The sequence below is a fragment of the Gopherus evgoodei genome, chromosome 2 (assembly GCF_007399415.2).
Source record: "Gopherus evgoodei ecotype Sinaloan lineage chromosome 2, rGopEvg1_v1.p, whole genome shotgun sequence".
Taxonomy (NCBI): domain Eukaryota; kingdom Metazoa; phylum Chordata; order Testudines; family Testudinidae; genus Gopherus; species Gopherus evgoodei.
In genome coordinates, this window is record NC_044323.1 from 234,277,937 (window position 1) to 234,294,213 (window position 16,277).

At 42.2% G+C, this 16,277-nt stretch overlaps 1 protein-coding gene across 7 annotated transcripts in view; it reads right to left on the reverse strand.

Annotated features, from left to right (window-relative positions):
* Positions 1–8,164: 8,164 nt before the first annotated feature.
* PDE7A (phosphodiesterase 7A) overlaps positions 8,165–16,277 on the reverse strand; it is a 163,624-nt gene continuing 155,511 nt past the window's right edge. For 5 of the 7 annotated variants that reach the window (XM_030553196.1, XM_030553194.1, XM_030553192.1 and 2 more), the window contains 3 exons: positions 14,114–14,210; positions 11,584–11,664; positions 8,165–9,924 (listed from right to left, as the gene is read on the reverse strand). In XM_030553196.1, coding sequence (XP_030409056.1) covers positions 9,713–9,924; positions 11,584–11,664; positions 14,114–14,210 — 390 coding nt within the window. In that variant the 3' untranslated portion in view covers positions 8,165–9,712. The other 2 variants (XM_030553193.1, XM_030553199.1) reach the window with 2 other exon arrangements.

The window sequence follows — 16,277 nt, forward strand, 5'->3', positions numbered from 1 at the left end:
TAGGGCACTGAGAGGTGAAAGACCCCTGCTCAGATCTCTTCTTCCTCTGCAGGCAGGAATCAACCCAGGCCTTGCACATACAGGGGGAGTGCTCTGACAACTAGGTTAAGTTAAGGTGGGCAGCAATCCTCCTTATTTCCACACCCCACCCTCCCCAAAAATGTGCCTGACTCCAGGAGCGGGGCAGGGAAACACAGCTCTAGTCAGCATCTCCCATTGAGTAGTTTAGGCAGGCAGCTGCCTATTGTGGTGGCTTCCAGGTGTCTAACCTAGACTTTAGGAATCCCAGTGTTTTTCTCAGTGCCTACAAGCTAGGCACTGTAATGCCTATATCCTATTATGAAGCTAGTCCATATTGTTAACCTTGTATTTTGCTTCCTCACACCCACCAAAATCAGGTTAATATTTACCTTCATATTGCACTGCCTATAGAAACAGTATCTTAAGGTTTGTAACATAGTTCCCACCTTACTAATTTCATAACCCATGAGAATCAAATTACAACTGAAATATCTCATTTGACAATCACAATTTATTAAATCTCTAGCATGTGTAACTAAGTAACAATGAAAGTTTACAAAAGGGCATTTAAATGTTTTGCACTTGTAATGCACAGAGGCAAGGCTTAGGGGCCACAACTGAACTCTGAACCTTCTCTTCCACCAAACAAGTCAGTTAATTTGTTTGTTTAAATTAGTTAACTGAGGGCTATCACTGAAAATCCCAGCCTAAAATTTTTAAGTACTGGAAGCTGTCCTTCCACTACATGGAAGGCTGGACTTGTGGTTTCAAAGGAAGCTACAAGTGCCCTTACTCCTGAACCGTAACTCATGGTTTCTTTGCAATCAAATATAAGGTGCTATTTTTCACACACCCATCTACAACTGAGGAAGGTGCATAACAGAGGAAGTCGCTTGCCAACGGTCAAAGAGCACATGGGTTCTATGCATGGAGTCAAACACAAAACTAACAAAGCCTAGACTTGTATTCCCTGCTTTCCATCCTTCCCTCTCACACGGTGATACATATACAAGCGTGACAGTCAGAGCCAAGCATTCTTAAGTAGGAGTGTTCAAATTAAGGAAATTCACTGTGGACCTCACCATACAGAGATATGCCTTATATCTAAAGCTTGGATTTAGCTCTACATGCAATTTTTCCACAGCTTAGGGGCAACTAGATCAGGTGTTTGGGGTTAGCCTAGCAGTTCTCAAACTGGGGGTTGGGACCCCAAAGTGGATTGTGACCCCATTTTAATGGGGTTGCTGGGATGATCGTTAGACTTGCTGGGGTCCAGGCTTCAGCAGCAGGGCTCAGATTACAGTGCCTCCCCCAGCCCAGGGCTGAACCCCTTGCACTTTGCCCCACTCCTTCCCCCCCTTAGGGTGCCACATCTTGGGGGCCCACCACACTCAGGGTCATGTAGTAATTTGTCATCAGAAGGGGGCTGCAGGTCAATGAAGTATGAGAATCATTGGCGAGTTTGGAATCAAGGTTTTGTTTGGGCCTGTTTTCAGTTGCAAATGGGTAAAGGACTACACTCCTAGAGTTGGAAAAAAGCTTCCCTTAGTAGGTTCCAGTACTAACAACTTAACGGGGGGAGAGATTGGAAAGTAACTGTCTTGGGATAAAAACTGAACAGGGGATTCAGAAAGGGGAACTGAGGTACTGAGTGTTGTAGCACTTACTTACCTTTTTGGCACCTATTACCATTCACATCCTTGAGTTAAGCACCCAGGTTCTTTATATAATGCACGGGGAGAGCTGGGCTGCTAAGAATGAGGTTCACAAAAGCAAGCCTGCTGAGCAAGGAGCCACCTAAGCCAAATACTAGGAAATGCCAAGGAGAGGGGTGTAGCCTAAGACTCACCACTCAAAGGGATTTAGAAGCACAAGTTTTGGCAACAGGGAGCAACCTCCCTCCACTTGGTATTCAGAGCCATGAACCCTCTATGGGAGTTAAGTAGGTAAACTGTCCCCCTCACTCACTCACCATGTGGGAGACCCAGGTTGAAGTTCCCCCCTACTGTGCACCGTAGAGAACGGATTAGAACTTGGGTCTCCCACTTCATTGTCCAGTGGCTAGGGTACGTGGCAGAGAAGTATTCTGGGCTCACACTGGTCAGTGAAAGTGTTCCACTGTGTATAAATAACTATTCATTGAATCAGCTGAGCACCCTAGCCACCAGTTACTCTGAATATTCATTGGACCAGAGACCAAAGTATATGCAGTGGGATACCTCCAACAGGAGACACAGAAACCAGCTCCAGAATACCCCAAAGCCCAGGAGTTAGGACACTCTCCTGGAAGGTGGGAGACCCTATGCCACATCAGACATGGTGGGAATTTGAACCTCAGTCTTCAGCCTCTTAGCATGCTAATCACTGTGATAAAAGTTAAGGCAGAATGCACCACCTCCTCCAGAATCTTTTGTGCTGGTTTATGTGTGCTCTAAGCACATCTTCCAGATCAGGCCATGAATGCAAGAGAGGAAGGGACAGAGATGGAAGGTTGCCTGTAACTGAAGGTTCTTTGAGATGTGTGGTCTCTCTGTTCCACCAAAGGCTATGCACCAGCTTCATGTGCCTGGAGTCAGAGCTTTTCAAAGTAGTAGCGTTCGTCGGTACATGCATGTGCCCTTGCATTGCCTCGTGTTTTCACCTGAGACAAAGGGCAGGGTGGACTGACCACATCTTCAGGTCCTTCTCCACTGGAGATCTACCAGATCTGCAGCAGAGAGGAAGGAGGTTGGAATTGGAATACAGATAGGGACCACGCGTCTTGAAGAACCTCCAGTTACAGGTAAGTAACCTCCCCTCCTTCGAGTGATGGTCCTCATTGTATTTCATTGAGGGTGATTAATAAGCAGTACCTAGATAGGAGGAGGGTGCAAGGAAGATGATGGAATTGTGGGAGAACTGCTGCGCCAAACAGAATCATGCACTAGAGCATAAATGAGCAGAAAAGGTGTATACTGAACTCCACATGGCCACCTTACGTATGTCCACTAGGGACTCGTCTTGAAACACCATGGTACTTAATTCCTGCGCTCTCATGGAATGGGCCCAGATCCCATCTGGTGGGAACTGTCCTAATAGTTGATAGCAGAGCATAACGGGCCCTGAGGCCCACTTTCAGATTCTCTGAGTGGGGATGGCCTGTTCTTTAATTCTCTCTGCTATAGTCTGGTAACTAATAGTCTGGCAGACTTCTGCAAGAGCTTCCTCCTTTGTAGGTAAAAGGTCAGGATCCTATGGACAACGAGGGAGTGAAACTGCCTTTCCTTATTCAATGCATGTTGTTTAGGAAAGGAAGTTGGCAAATGTATGGGTTAGTTGAGGTGGAAGCAAGAAAACACTTTCAGTAGAAATGGGATGGAAACGCAGCAAAACTTTATCCTTATGAAATGTGGTGAAAGGAAGGTTTGCCTTCCTGGCTCCCAGTTAGTCAACCCTCCTTGCAGAGGTGATAGCCACCAGGAAGGTGACTTTTATGGAAAGAAGAGAAAGAGAGCAGGAGGCCAGGGGTTCACAAAGGGAGAGGTCATTCATGACATAAGGACTAGATTGCGGTCCCACTGAGGAGCAACAGGTTGAATGGGCCTTCCAGAGTTCGTCAGTTAAAGGGTGGGTAAAAACTGAGAGGGTGAAGAGCGCCCACAGCCACAGTGTGTACCCTGATGGAGTTGAGAGTGAGTCAAGAGGCCTTCAGATCTCCAGCCCTCCTGAGCAGGAACTTGCATCAGGACCACGGATGGGAGTTCAACAATTCTATCTTCCATAGCATCTGCCAAACCTGAGGTCTCCCAGAGGCATACCTCTTTGCTTCTCCATCCAATGCAGAATGTTGCCTTTTCTGCTCCAAGGGAGGAAACAGTCACACTTCATTGGGAGATGCCCTGATAACACCATAGCCCCATATACTGCTATATGCTTACCCACTTCTACCTCTGATTCTCAAAACCTTACTCAAACTGTGACAAGTAAGAACAACGATTATCCTCGTAGCACTCTCCTGGCCAAGGTAAGTGTGTACTCAAACCTCCTTCTGGCAGTGCCTCTCTGAGTTCATCTCAGGAAGGATCTCCTATCACAGAACTCTGAGACCCTGATCCATCCCAACCCCCTTTTCCTGAACCTGAGCGCATGGTTCCCAGATGAGTCTCGAGGATGGAGCTAACCTGTTAGGAGAACTGACTGGATCTTATCCAATCTGGAAACCTAGTACTTGCAAAACTTAACTTCAAAAGGCCAAATGTTTCAATTTCTGGTGTTCTCTTCACTATTCTCAAGCATCAGATATTCTGCTCTCCAGAATCCTATACTTACCTGTCTAATTTGAAGATGAGGTCTATCAATGAGCTCAGTCAGAGTACATTTGGCTGCTATCACAGCCTTCCACTCACCTATCGATAGCATCTCAGTTTTTGCACATCCCACTAGCTCCAAAGTCTTTGAAGGCTTTCACAACTTGTTTTCCCTGTATGGCCCCGGCCACCCAGTGGGACCTTAATTTGATTTTCAGTGGCCTGAGGAAACCTTCATTTGAACCAATGACTGCCTGTTTTCTCCTCCACGTCTCCCTTAGACTTGATTCCATACAGCTATCACTTCAGCTTGAAAAGTGACAGACCCTGCTCTTAGGAAGACCTGCCATTTACCTTCTATAAAAGACAAGATTACACTGTGTCCCCATCCTCGCTTCCTCCCCAAGGTGTCTCTGTAATTCCATATTAATTAAGAGATCCATCTACAAGTGCTTCACTCAAAGCCTCAAGAGAGGAGGCCAGCCTACATTACACTAGAGTCAGAAGGACTCTCACCATATATCTTTATAGAACTAAGACCTTCCAGGCCTCTCCTAGATTATTTGTATCATTTGCAGAGAGGATGATGGGACAACCCAATTCCACTCAAAGACTGTCAAAGAGGGTTTGAGGTTGCATTTTACCCTGTTACAAATCTGCTGGGATATAGCCCTCCTTACAGAGTAACAGTGCACTCCATTAGAGCCTAATACGTATCTGTAGCTCTGCTGAAAGACAACCCCATAACAGAAATCTGTAGGACTGCAACTTGGTCTTTCATCCTGACCTTTGCCAAGCATTACGCCATCTTACCTGCTTCCAGGGATGATACTACTTTTGGCAGTCCTTTGAACAGTCGAACCTCCTCACTGAGTTACTGCCTGGGAGTCTCCTACAGTGGAGCACCCATAGGAACATATACTCAGAAAGGTTACTTGCCTTACAGTAATTTGAGTTCTTTGAGGTGTTTTGTCCCCATGGGTGTTCCACCTCCCTGCCCTCTTTCCCCTTTGCTGTGGAGGCTCTACTTTGCGGTCAAAAAGGAACTGAGTGGTGGTGGGTCCATGTGCCTCCTTACATGCCCTCATTGGAGGCACAACATGCTGCTGTGTCTGCAGGCCTGCAGAAACTGCTCTGCATTCTCCGGTAGAGAGTACGTGGGTATGCATGCAAGCTATGGTAGAGCATCCATAGGGACAAAACATGTTGAAGAAATCAAGTTACTGTAAGGTAACTAACCTTTCCTTCCTTTGAATCGCTCAGTATCATGTCTCACTTTCAAATAGCCTTTTTGCAAGCACCTTTTAACTCTAATGACTAATCAACAGTGGGCAGAAACAATGTGAAGGAGAGATTTCAGTGCACATTTTCAGAGATCTCCAGGGAAAAAATAGACCTTCCTTAGGTTAAAAAAATACTCCCCCCATTCCCTTTTTAATCATGAAGTAAACAGCAATGCCATTAAAAAATTCTCTTCAAGTCACTTAATGTTGAAAATCAGTGGTTCCTAAACTTTACTGGTTCATATACCACCTTCCTAAAAATTGGTATTTAAAGTACCACATGCAAATTTCACTTAGCGAACATTTACTTCAAGCCTAATAGGCTTAACTGGACTCTATAGTAAAATAAATGCCTAAGGAAACCTAAAATGTTCAACTATAAATAAGAGTGGTCAGAAAACAAAATTCCATTTTGCAAAAAACTTGAGGTTTTGACATTTGTTTTCAGTCTGAGGCAGAATAAAACGGAGACCCTTTGAGGTTTTTCATTGAAAAACATAGACCCCACCCAGTAATAACCATAGCCCAGTCGTTAGAGCACTCAGCAGAGATGTGGGAGACCCGTGTTCAAGTCCCTAATCTAAATCAGGCAGAGCAGGAACTTAAACCTGAGTCTCCCACATATCTGTGGTAAGTGCCCTAACCACTGGGTTATTGGATATTCCGGGGTAGGAATATATTCATTCTGGAAATGATCAGAAATTCCATTGTGAACCCAAGAAACCTTCCCAATGGAAGTTTCATATCCTCAAAATTTTCATTTAGACAAGTCATCATTTTCCAACTAAAAACATTTCAAAAAAGTTTCTGACCAGCTCTAATTATAATGTCCGTTTTAAACATCTCTGGTTTTCAGAAAGCACATCACAAAGGAACATGATGAATCAGCCATTATTATGTCTTTCACATTACTCAAATTATAAGAAACTATTAAATATGTCATAAGTGACGTGGTGATGTATTTTAGTATGTGCCACCGAACTATATTCCATGGCCCAACTTTAACCCGTCTGAAGTACATTCCAAGTTCCCGATAATTCTTATCTGGATTGTTGTTGAACACAAGCCACAGTTCATTTTGCTTCCTGTTTACAAAATGTAAATCAGTGGTGCCCAATCTTTTTATGCCCAAGATCACTTTTTGAATTTAAGGGCAAACCAGGATCTACCCCGTCCCTTCCCCAAAACCCCTTCACACTCCATCCCCCCCGTCACTCGCTCTCCCCCACCCTCACTTTCACTGGGCTGGGGTAGGAGTTTGGAAGGGGGTGTGGGCTCTGGGCTGGGGCCGAGAGGTTCGCAGTGTGGGAGGGGGCAAGGGGTTGGGGTGCAGGACGGTGCGTGGGGTGCAAGCTCAGGGAGGGATTTTGGGTGCAGGAGGGGGCTCTGGGTTGGAGCAGAGTGTTGGGGTGCAGGAGGGGGTACAGGGTGCTGCTCTGGTAGGGGGTCAGGGCTGGGGCTTGGGGTGCAGGAGGCGGCTCTGGGCTGAGCAGAGTGTTGGGGTGCAAGAGGGGGTACAGGGTGCTGGCTCCAGCAGGGAGCTCAGGGCTGGGATGCGGCCTCCCGCTGGGCAGCACTTACCTCCGGCGGCTCTCGGTTAGTGGTGCAGCAAGGCTAAGGCACTGCCTAACCCGGCCCCATGCCGCTCCTGGAAGGAGCCAATGCGCCCCTGCGGCCCCTGTGGGAGGTAGGCAGTGCATGGCTTCATGCACTGCCCCGCTCTGCAAGCACTGCCCCCGCAGCTCCCATTGGTTACAGCTCCATGCCACTGGCGTAGCCAGGTGGAGGGAACAGGGGGAGCAATAAAATAAAAAAAAAAAAAGGCACCACCTGCTGCCGTGCTTTTACTTACCCGATGGTGCTCCAGGTCTTCGGCAGCGGCCCCTTCACTCGCTCCAGGTGTCTTTGGCAGCACTGAAGGTCCTGACGCCGATTTGCCGCCAAAGACCCGGAGCGAGTGAAGGTCCTGCCGCCACAGTGCCACCGAAGACCCAGAGCGCCGTCAGGTGAGTAAAATAAAAGTGCCGCAGTGGGTGGTGCCTTTTTTTTTTTTTTTAAAAATCGCTTCCCCGGGTGAGTAAAAAGGTGCCAAGAAATTGACAAGCTGCCACTTGTGCTCAGTGAGGGAGCCACATACCTTAGTGGATGATACTGTAATCAATCCCGGTAAGACTGGTGGTGTGGGATCTGGCAGGAGGGTTGGTTAAGGCTTTACATTACTAACAGTGGTTCTAGAATTCAAGACCTGTGCATGTTCTTCCCCAGACCAAGGGAGCATACAAATGGACAGTGATTTTAGGGAAATTTAACAAAATGTGGAGAATTTGAAGGGATAACAAGCCACTTTTAACCTAGAGGGAGACAAACACACAAGTCAGGATCATTTTTAAGAGAGCTCTAATTCTAACTGCAGGCAAAAGTTGCAAAAGTGAGTAAATTTGACAATTTGCAGGACAAACATTTAAAAATACATATAATGGGGTTAAAATAAGGTTTTATAATGGAAGTTAATTGCAAGCTTAACTACTTCTCCATAATAATAGACTCAGTTTATAACTTAAATGTACAAGAGCATAATGTGAAAAGTTATTTTTTATTCATCAAAAGTTAAGAGCAACAAGCACATATTAAAATGAGTATGGTAAAGCCTTTACAAGTGGCTTTACATTGAAGCTCTCTCCCAAAAATGGCTGTTGCAACAAACTGTAAACAGAATTAATAAACAGTCTTTTACAGAAATAACACAGGAAATACAAATGAACTAAAAGAAAGCACCGGTTTCTCTTAAACTCTATAACAGTTGTGCTTACTGTACTTAAAACAATGTAAAACAAATTACAAAAATGGAATGATTGAAGTTTAAAATTAGTCCTTAAATTTTGTCCTTAAAAACATTTCTCCTTTTCACATCAAAAACCCATAAGTGGGTAATGTTTCAGTAGAGGGAGGAATAAGTAAACAATGCACTTTTTTCAATCAAAAACAAATTTGGTCACTTAGCTTTGTGCATAGTTTAAGGCATCTGTAGCAATTTGTTACAGTTCCCCCCAATGTGGCTGTTCATTACACTGTCACATTCTAAAAGAATAAATAAAAAATGTTGCAGTTGAAACCCTTCCCACTGCCTCCCCACATAACCCCAAACATTCTCACACCCACACGTACATACACACTGCAGCGAAAGGGGCATTTGTACCCTTGTTCGGAAGGACACAGTTCCCATCCCACTTTATTTCAGATTGGCAAATACCCTGAGTTGAATATGGTGTTTATAGACATTCTACCTTTTTCTTGCATATGCAGTTCAAATGTACAATAGTGAAAACAACATGCAACATTTTCACTGCAGAATTGCAACACAGTTAGGGACAATGTTCCCCCCACCCACCCCCACTCTGCAAATTCAGAAGCATTTTCAAAAACTGCATTCCCATACAGCACTGGAGTAAAGCTTGGCTGTGCTCTATGATGAAAACTCAGTTCCCAGTGCACAAACAAAATAATGACAAATGGAGTCTTTTCTGGCATCCAAAGGAAAAAAAGCATCAGTTTCAGATTTGACCTTATCTTGTCTTCTGCTAAAAGAATACCCAAAGTTAGTGGTTCTTTCACAGCCATGCATAAAGATAAGTCTAGAAACAATAGTTTCAGAGTACATTTGTAAACATCAAGTCTTGCCAGAGGCAGCAGAGGATGGGCACTTCACATTTCCATATTTTAAACAAGGACTGAGTGGAAGGTATGTTTTGAACATGTTTATGTAAGACTTGCCAAATCCCAGGAACATGGAATAGTTCATCTCAAGTCTTAGTTCTGAAGACCTTATTTCAAACTTTTAAAAAAAAACCCACGTGGCACCTTGTATTGTTCCTTCAAGATTCAGTCACTGCTGTGCTTTGCATATTCAAGGTTCCAAACAAAAGCCAACTGAGGCATATGCATATTGCTCTATGTTCCAATCTTGTAAATAAAAATTGGGTTCAAGTGATCTGTAAAGGAAAACTTGGAAATAAATAATGCTGGCATCATTTACACCAAACCTTGAGCAGTCATAGGTTTTTCCTCAAACCCCACTGTGCAGATACCTACATGAGAGGCAATTTTGTCATGCAGATTCTGGGGTCAGGACAATCGAGTTTCCTGAGGTAATACGTCTGAGTCCATTTCCTCAAATGCAGGATCAGTATCATCACCATTGCTTGACTGTTCTCTTTGCAGTCCCTTCCAACTAGCTTTATTCAGTCCCAGATGACCAAGCATCGTCTGTGATAACCTGGTATTTGAAAACCGGGCCCACTCTGAAAATAATGGCTCCACTAAGTAGGTCATAAAACCTTTAAAGAAGAAAGCTTTAGATTAAAAACAGGAAAGAATATGCATTTTTAAGGTAAAGGTTTTAAAGGATTTAGGAAGTGCTATAAAAGATTAACAATGCATTAGCAACTCTTCTCCAACTTATACGTAAAAATGGTCATCTTTCAATATTTCTAACACTATGGCACTTGATTTAAATATAGAAGTGTAATCCATAGAAATGTTACAGGTTTGACAGTCAAAAGAATAGCATAATATCGTATTAAGAAGTAGCTAATGAATCTCATTTGTTCCCTTTTGGGGCAGTGGAGAAATAAAGGGAAAAAAAAAACTATTGGAGATGAGAAAAAGGAGGAAACCAATCATCAGATTTGAATTCAGCCACATAAACTAGACTAAAAAGCCTGAAAAAGTCTAACAGACACAAGCTCGTATATAATAAAATATCCCACAAACAAGCTGAATTGTGTTACAAAGGAAATACACATTCAAATTCCCTCAGCATCACTAAACCAGTTAAGTGTATTGAAGTATAACCAGGCAAACTTGCATCTCATTCAAAGCAACGATCACTAATGGCCTCCACAAATCAAAGGGCTCCCAGTGCTGTGCAGCAAATGAGACAGCTTGAAATAGGCGACTGCCCTATATATACACACACAACAGTATATTGTCTATGTCTAAGATTTTTAAAGGTATTCAGGTGCCTAACTCCCATTGATTTCAATGGCTGTGAGATGCCTAAATACCTTTAAAAAACTGGCTCTTTATATGCAAACAAAAATTTAAAGATAAGGTTGCCAGAACTATACTTTTGCATTATTTAAAAAAAGTTTATTTTTAAAAAAAATCAAAATTATGGTCAGCTAGTCAGCAATCTGACTGGTTATAATTGATGTAATTCAGTATAATTTGTGAGAACCAAAGTCACAATTTTTTTTAACATTTTCAATTTTATATGAAATAAAAAAATTCAAATTATGTCTGGGGTTAAAATTTATTAATCTGCTTCAAATAGCAGAACATATTTTTTTCATTCAATCCCATTCAATCTATATGAAAAGAAAACTTTTTTTGAAAAAAGTCAATGTTTATGAATGGGAAAATGCTTTCACTTCTGTCCCTGGTATAAATCTAGCCCAGGTTGGAAGTGATAAAAAATAATCTAACAGCTGTCCATTGGCCTACATGAAATTTCTATGCTTTAAGACTATCTTTAAACCAGTTCCCAGTGAATAGGTGTCCAAATTCCAAAAGGCTAAGTCAACTGGCAGCTTCACTAGAGGCACCAAGGACTGAATGGGTAGGTGAATGAAATGTCCTCTAACTCTGGAGTTTGTCATTCCAGGTTAGGATTAAGGCACATTGGAGAAGTAGTATGGGAAAGGCTGCATTGCTGCTGCCCATGCTGTACCTGCTCTATGGATACAGGACTTCAGTCTCCAGGACTATCAATCGAGCACCTTTCACGAGTACTAAATTCAAAGGAGACATTTTAAAGCAAAGAAAAAAATTCCTCGTGGTGAAGGAGCATTGCCATATGAACACAAAAAAGAAAACAAATGAAGTGAAAATTCTAAGATTTACAGGCAAAGACAGCTTTCCTTCCTCTAAAAACTGTCATTAAAGGAAACCACTGAAAGATTTTAAACTGTTCATATACATATATTTGTAGTTACCAATCTGGATGTTGGCAATGGTTTCTGACTGTCGATCACACAGTGGACTCACACCCAAGTGATATTTTTTTTCAACATCTCCTGAAGAGAGAACAATTACTTAGAAAAGTAATTTTTAACTGTAAGCATTCTGGAACTGTTAATTCATGATATACACAACCAAATCTGTCTTAGTCAACCATTCAAGGAAGGCAAGTCACCTTGAGAGAACAGTTTCTATGATTACAACTGAATCTTTACTCTTAAAATGCATTTGCAAAAATATAACCCAATGTAAGAGCAGATATAAATATTAGGGCTGTCGATTAATCGCAATTAACTCTCAATATTAACTAAAAAATTTAATCGTGATTAATTGCAGTTTTAATCGCATTATTAAACAATTGAATACTAAATTTATTAAATATTTTGGATGTTTTTCTACATTTTCAAATAATATGCTGTATTGTAATTGAAATCAAAGTGTACAGTGCTCACTTTATATTATTTTTATTACAAATATTTGCACTAAAATGATAAACAAAATAAACTGTATTTTTCAATGCACCTCATACAGGTACTGTAAGTGCAATCTCTTTATCATGAAAGTACAACTTACAAATGTAGATTTTTTTTTTGTTATATTACTGCACACAAAAACAAAACTATGCAAAACTTTACAGCAGGGGTAGGCAACCTACGGCACGCGTGCCAAAGGCAGCACGCAAGTTAATTTCAGTGGCACTCACACTGCCTGAGTCCTGGCCACCGGTCGGGAGGGCTCTGCATTTTAATTTAATTTTAAATGAAGCTTCTTAAACATTTTAAAAACCTTACTTACCTTACATACAACAATAGTTTAGTTACATATTATAGACACCTTCTAAAAACGTTAAAATGTATTACTTGCACAGGAAACCATAAATCAGAGTGAATAAATGAAGACTCGACACACCACTTCTGAAAGGTTGCTGACCCCTGCTTTAGAGCCTACAAGTCCACTCAGTCCTACTTCTTGTTCAGCCAATTGCTAAGACAAACACATTTATTTACATTTATGGGACATAATGCCTGCTTATTTACAATGTCACCTGAAAGTGAGAACAGATGTTCGCATGGCACTTTTGTAGCCAGCATTGCAAGGTATTTATGTGCCAGATGCGCTAAATATTCACATGCCCCTTCATGCTTTGGCCACCATTCCAGAGGACATGCTTCCATGCTGATGATGTTTGTTAAAAAAAAAATGCGTTAGTTAAATTTGTGACTGAACTCCTTGGGGGGAGAATTGCATGCCTACTGCTCTATATTTTACCCACATTCTGCTACATATTTCATGTTATAGCAGTCTCGGATGATGACCCAGCACATGTTGTTTGTTTTAAGAACATTTTCACTGCAGATCTGACAAAACACAAAGAAGGTGCCAATATGAGATTTCTGAAGATAGCTACAGCACTCAACCTAAAGTTTAAGAATGTGAAGTGCCTTCCAAAATCTGAGAGGGATAGGGTATACAGCATGCTTTCGAAGTCTTAAAAGAGCAACACACTGATGCAGAAACTATAGAACCAAGAACCACCAAAACATAAAATCAACCTTCTGTTGGTGGCATCTGACTCAGATGATGAAAATGAACATGTCAGTATGCTCTGCTTTGGACTGTTATCGAACAAAACCAGTCATCAGCATGGACACAGGTGCTCTGGAATGGTGGCTGAAGCATGAAGGGACATATGAATCTTTAGCACATTTGGTATGTAAATATCTTGCAACGCCAGCTACAACAGTGCCATGAGAATGCCTGTTCTCACTTTCAGGTGACATTGTAAACAAGGAGTGGGCAGTATTATCTCCTGCAAATGTAAACAAACTTGTTTGTTTGAGCAATTGGCTGACCAAGAAGTAGGACTGAGTTGACTTGTAGGCCCGAAAGTTTTACATTGTTTTATTTTTGAATGCATTTATGTTTTGTACATAATTCTAAGTTCAACTTTCATGATAAAGAAATTGCACAACAGTACTTGTATTAAGTGGATTAAAAATACTATTTTTTATTTTTACAGGGCAAATATTTATATTTAAAAATAAATACAAAGTGAGCACTGTACACTTTATATTCTGTGTTGTAATTGGTATCAATATATTTGAAAATGTGGAAAACATCCAAATAATTTATATAAATGGTATTTCATTATTAACAGCGTGATTTATCATGTGATTAATCACAATTATTTTTTTAATTGCTTGACAGCCCTATGTATATATCCTTCATTTAAAGTATCTCTAATAGTGAGGAATACATTTCAACTAGAATCTGAAACTTTTGGGTGTACTGAGTTAAAGCAGATTCTTTATCAGCTGTTAGTAGAAGCAGCAGCCTCTTTCAAGAATGTAGCCAACAGAAGAAAAGGATTATTTTAACCCTCCTTTAGTCCTAAATTTATAGCCCTTCATCTCACAGAGTCACTATGACTCTCAGATATTCATCTTATGATACATTTACACATTCATTGGTATGAGAGTAGACTATTTCTATTCTTTTACTTGCCTTGATGGAAGAATTCCTCTGTTACTTTTTCACTCCACTGCTTGCTCAGTTCCCAGGTCCGGCATGGATTACAAATATCAGCACACTTCAAAGCCATCTAGTGAATTACATATACAGGGTTACACTACTTTCAATTGTTCTCTATATGCAAAAATATGAATACAAAAAAGCAGCATAATTTCTAGAGTAGCCACTACTGTATTCTGTAATGTCTCATGCATTTTTCTAATCAGGGTAACAAACCCAACCACTTGCATTTCACTCTAAAACTATATACCATAGTTAAAGCTGCAATTAGAGGTCGCAGAAGTCACAGAATCCGTGAATTCCAGTGTCCTCCGTGACTTCAGACTGCGATGGTTGAGAGCTGCAGGGTCCCCTGCCACCCGCTGGGGCAAGAAGCTGTGGGGTACCCCTGCCACCTATGGTGGCCCCTGCAGCTCCCTGCCGCCAGCGGCAGCGGGGAATCCCCCGAGCTCCCTGTAGCCACCGGGGAAACCCCTGAGCTCTCTGCCACTAGTGGCGGTGGGGACACCCCCCCAACTCCTGGCAGGTGGTGGGAGAACCCCCATCTCCCAGTAGGTAGTGGGGGGGGAACCTCCAGCTCCCTGATGCCCAGGACGGCACTGCGGGGGAACCCTGAGCTCCCAGTGGGCAGCAGCGGGGGAAAACCCTTAGCTCCTGGGGATGGCAAGGAACCCTGAGCTCCCAGCCGCTGGGGGTGGCAGGCATCTCTGGGCTGCTCCAGAGGAAGCCAAGCTCCTAGTTCCCGTGGGTGGCAGGGAATCCCCAAGCTCCCAGTCCCGGCGGGCAGCGAAGGATGCCCAGAGCGGCAGGTGGCGGGTACCTCACAGCCCCCAGCTGCTACAGGCAGCTCTAGTCCCTGCAGCTGCCCCACTTGAAGTAGGTTGGAGATCCCCAGATCCCCATTTTGTCAAGTATATTTTTAGTGAAAGTTAGGGACAGGTTATGGCTTCTGTGACTTTTTCTGTTTTGCCCATGACCTGTCTGTGACTTTTACTAAAAATATCAGTCACAAAATCTTAGCCTTACCCATAGTACACTAACAGAATGCTATTTGGAGAATTATAAGAGGTCATGAACAGAGCTAAGTAAAACTGAAGGCATACAGACTTCTATCCTAGACAAAGTGAATGAGAGTTAAATACAAAGTACCTCTCAAGGGCACTGTATGCAGAGCAGTCAATATAAAGACATTTATATATGAAATAAAATTACAAACAGTATTTTAATTAAATCTAACCAAAAATTAAGTTAGCAGTTAGGAAAACACTATCTTAAAGCCATTGAACATTCCCACTCCCCATTTTATAACTGCAATAAGTCATTTTAAAGAATTAACTGATAGCATAGTTTCAACGTCAGAGATCCTAGTAGGATTGAGTTAGTATAATTCAGTTTACTTCTTTGCATTACTTATTTTTGAAAAACAAAATATAAGTCCCCACTTAACTGAAAATTTGTTGTTTATGGTTTGGTCAGGACAGGTCAAACCCCTGGGTTTTTACTATTCATTGACTTTTGTAGACAGGATGACCAATCTGAAATCACAGGATTTCTGCACTCTTTAAGAGGATCCTCCCTCCAGTTTAATGTTCCTCTTTCTCAAAGGAAGTGTTTTAGCCTTCTGTATACCTCCCTATCAAAAGGAATCTGCCAGCACAAACCAAGGCTTCATAACAATACAGCAGTACCCCACAATATATCTTAGAGTATTGCCCAAGAGACTAAAAGTTAACTCTAAAACAGTCTTAACCAGTCTCTTCGGGATTTTCTTTAGAGGGAGGAGCAAAAACCTTGCACCACAATGAAAGATTTGTTAACCCAGTTTCTGACTGCTGGGATCAGTGATAGACTGAAAACCTTAACCTCCATTTCTAATTCCCCCTCCTCTGCTTCTGACTCATCTGCTCCTTCCTCTGCTTCATTGAGAAAGCTCCTCTCTAACATGTGCAGGCAAAAAGGGCTGGTTTTGCCCTCTACAGAGTGAGGATCTTCTGGAGCCTCAGCAGGACTTGCCGGTACTCCATCTCATTGTGTAAGCAGGCCTTGCGCACACTAAGCACAACTAAAGAATAAAACATCCTCTCTTCACTGGTCACCCATGGCAGCTGAAGACCATTTTCCTGGGAGGAAAAAAAAG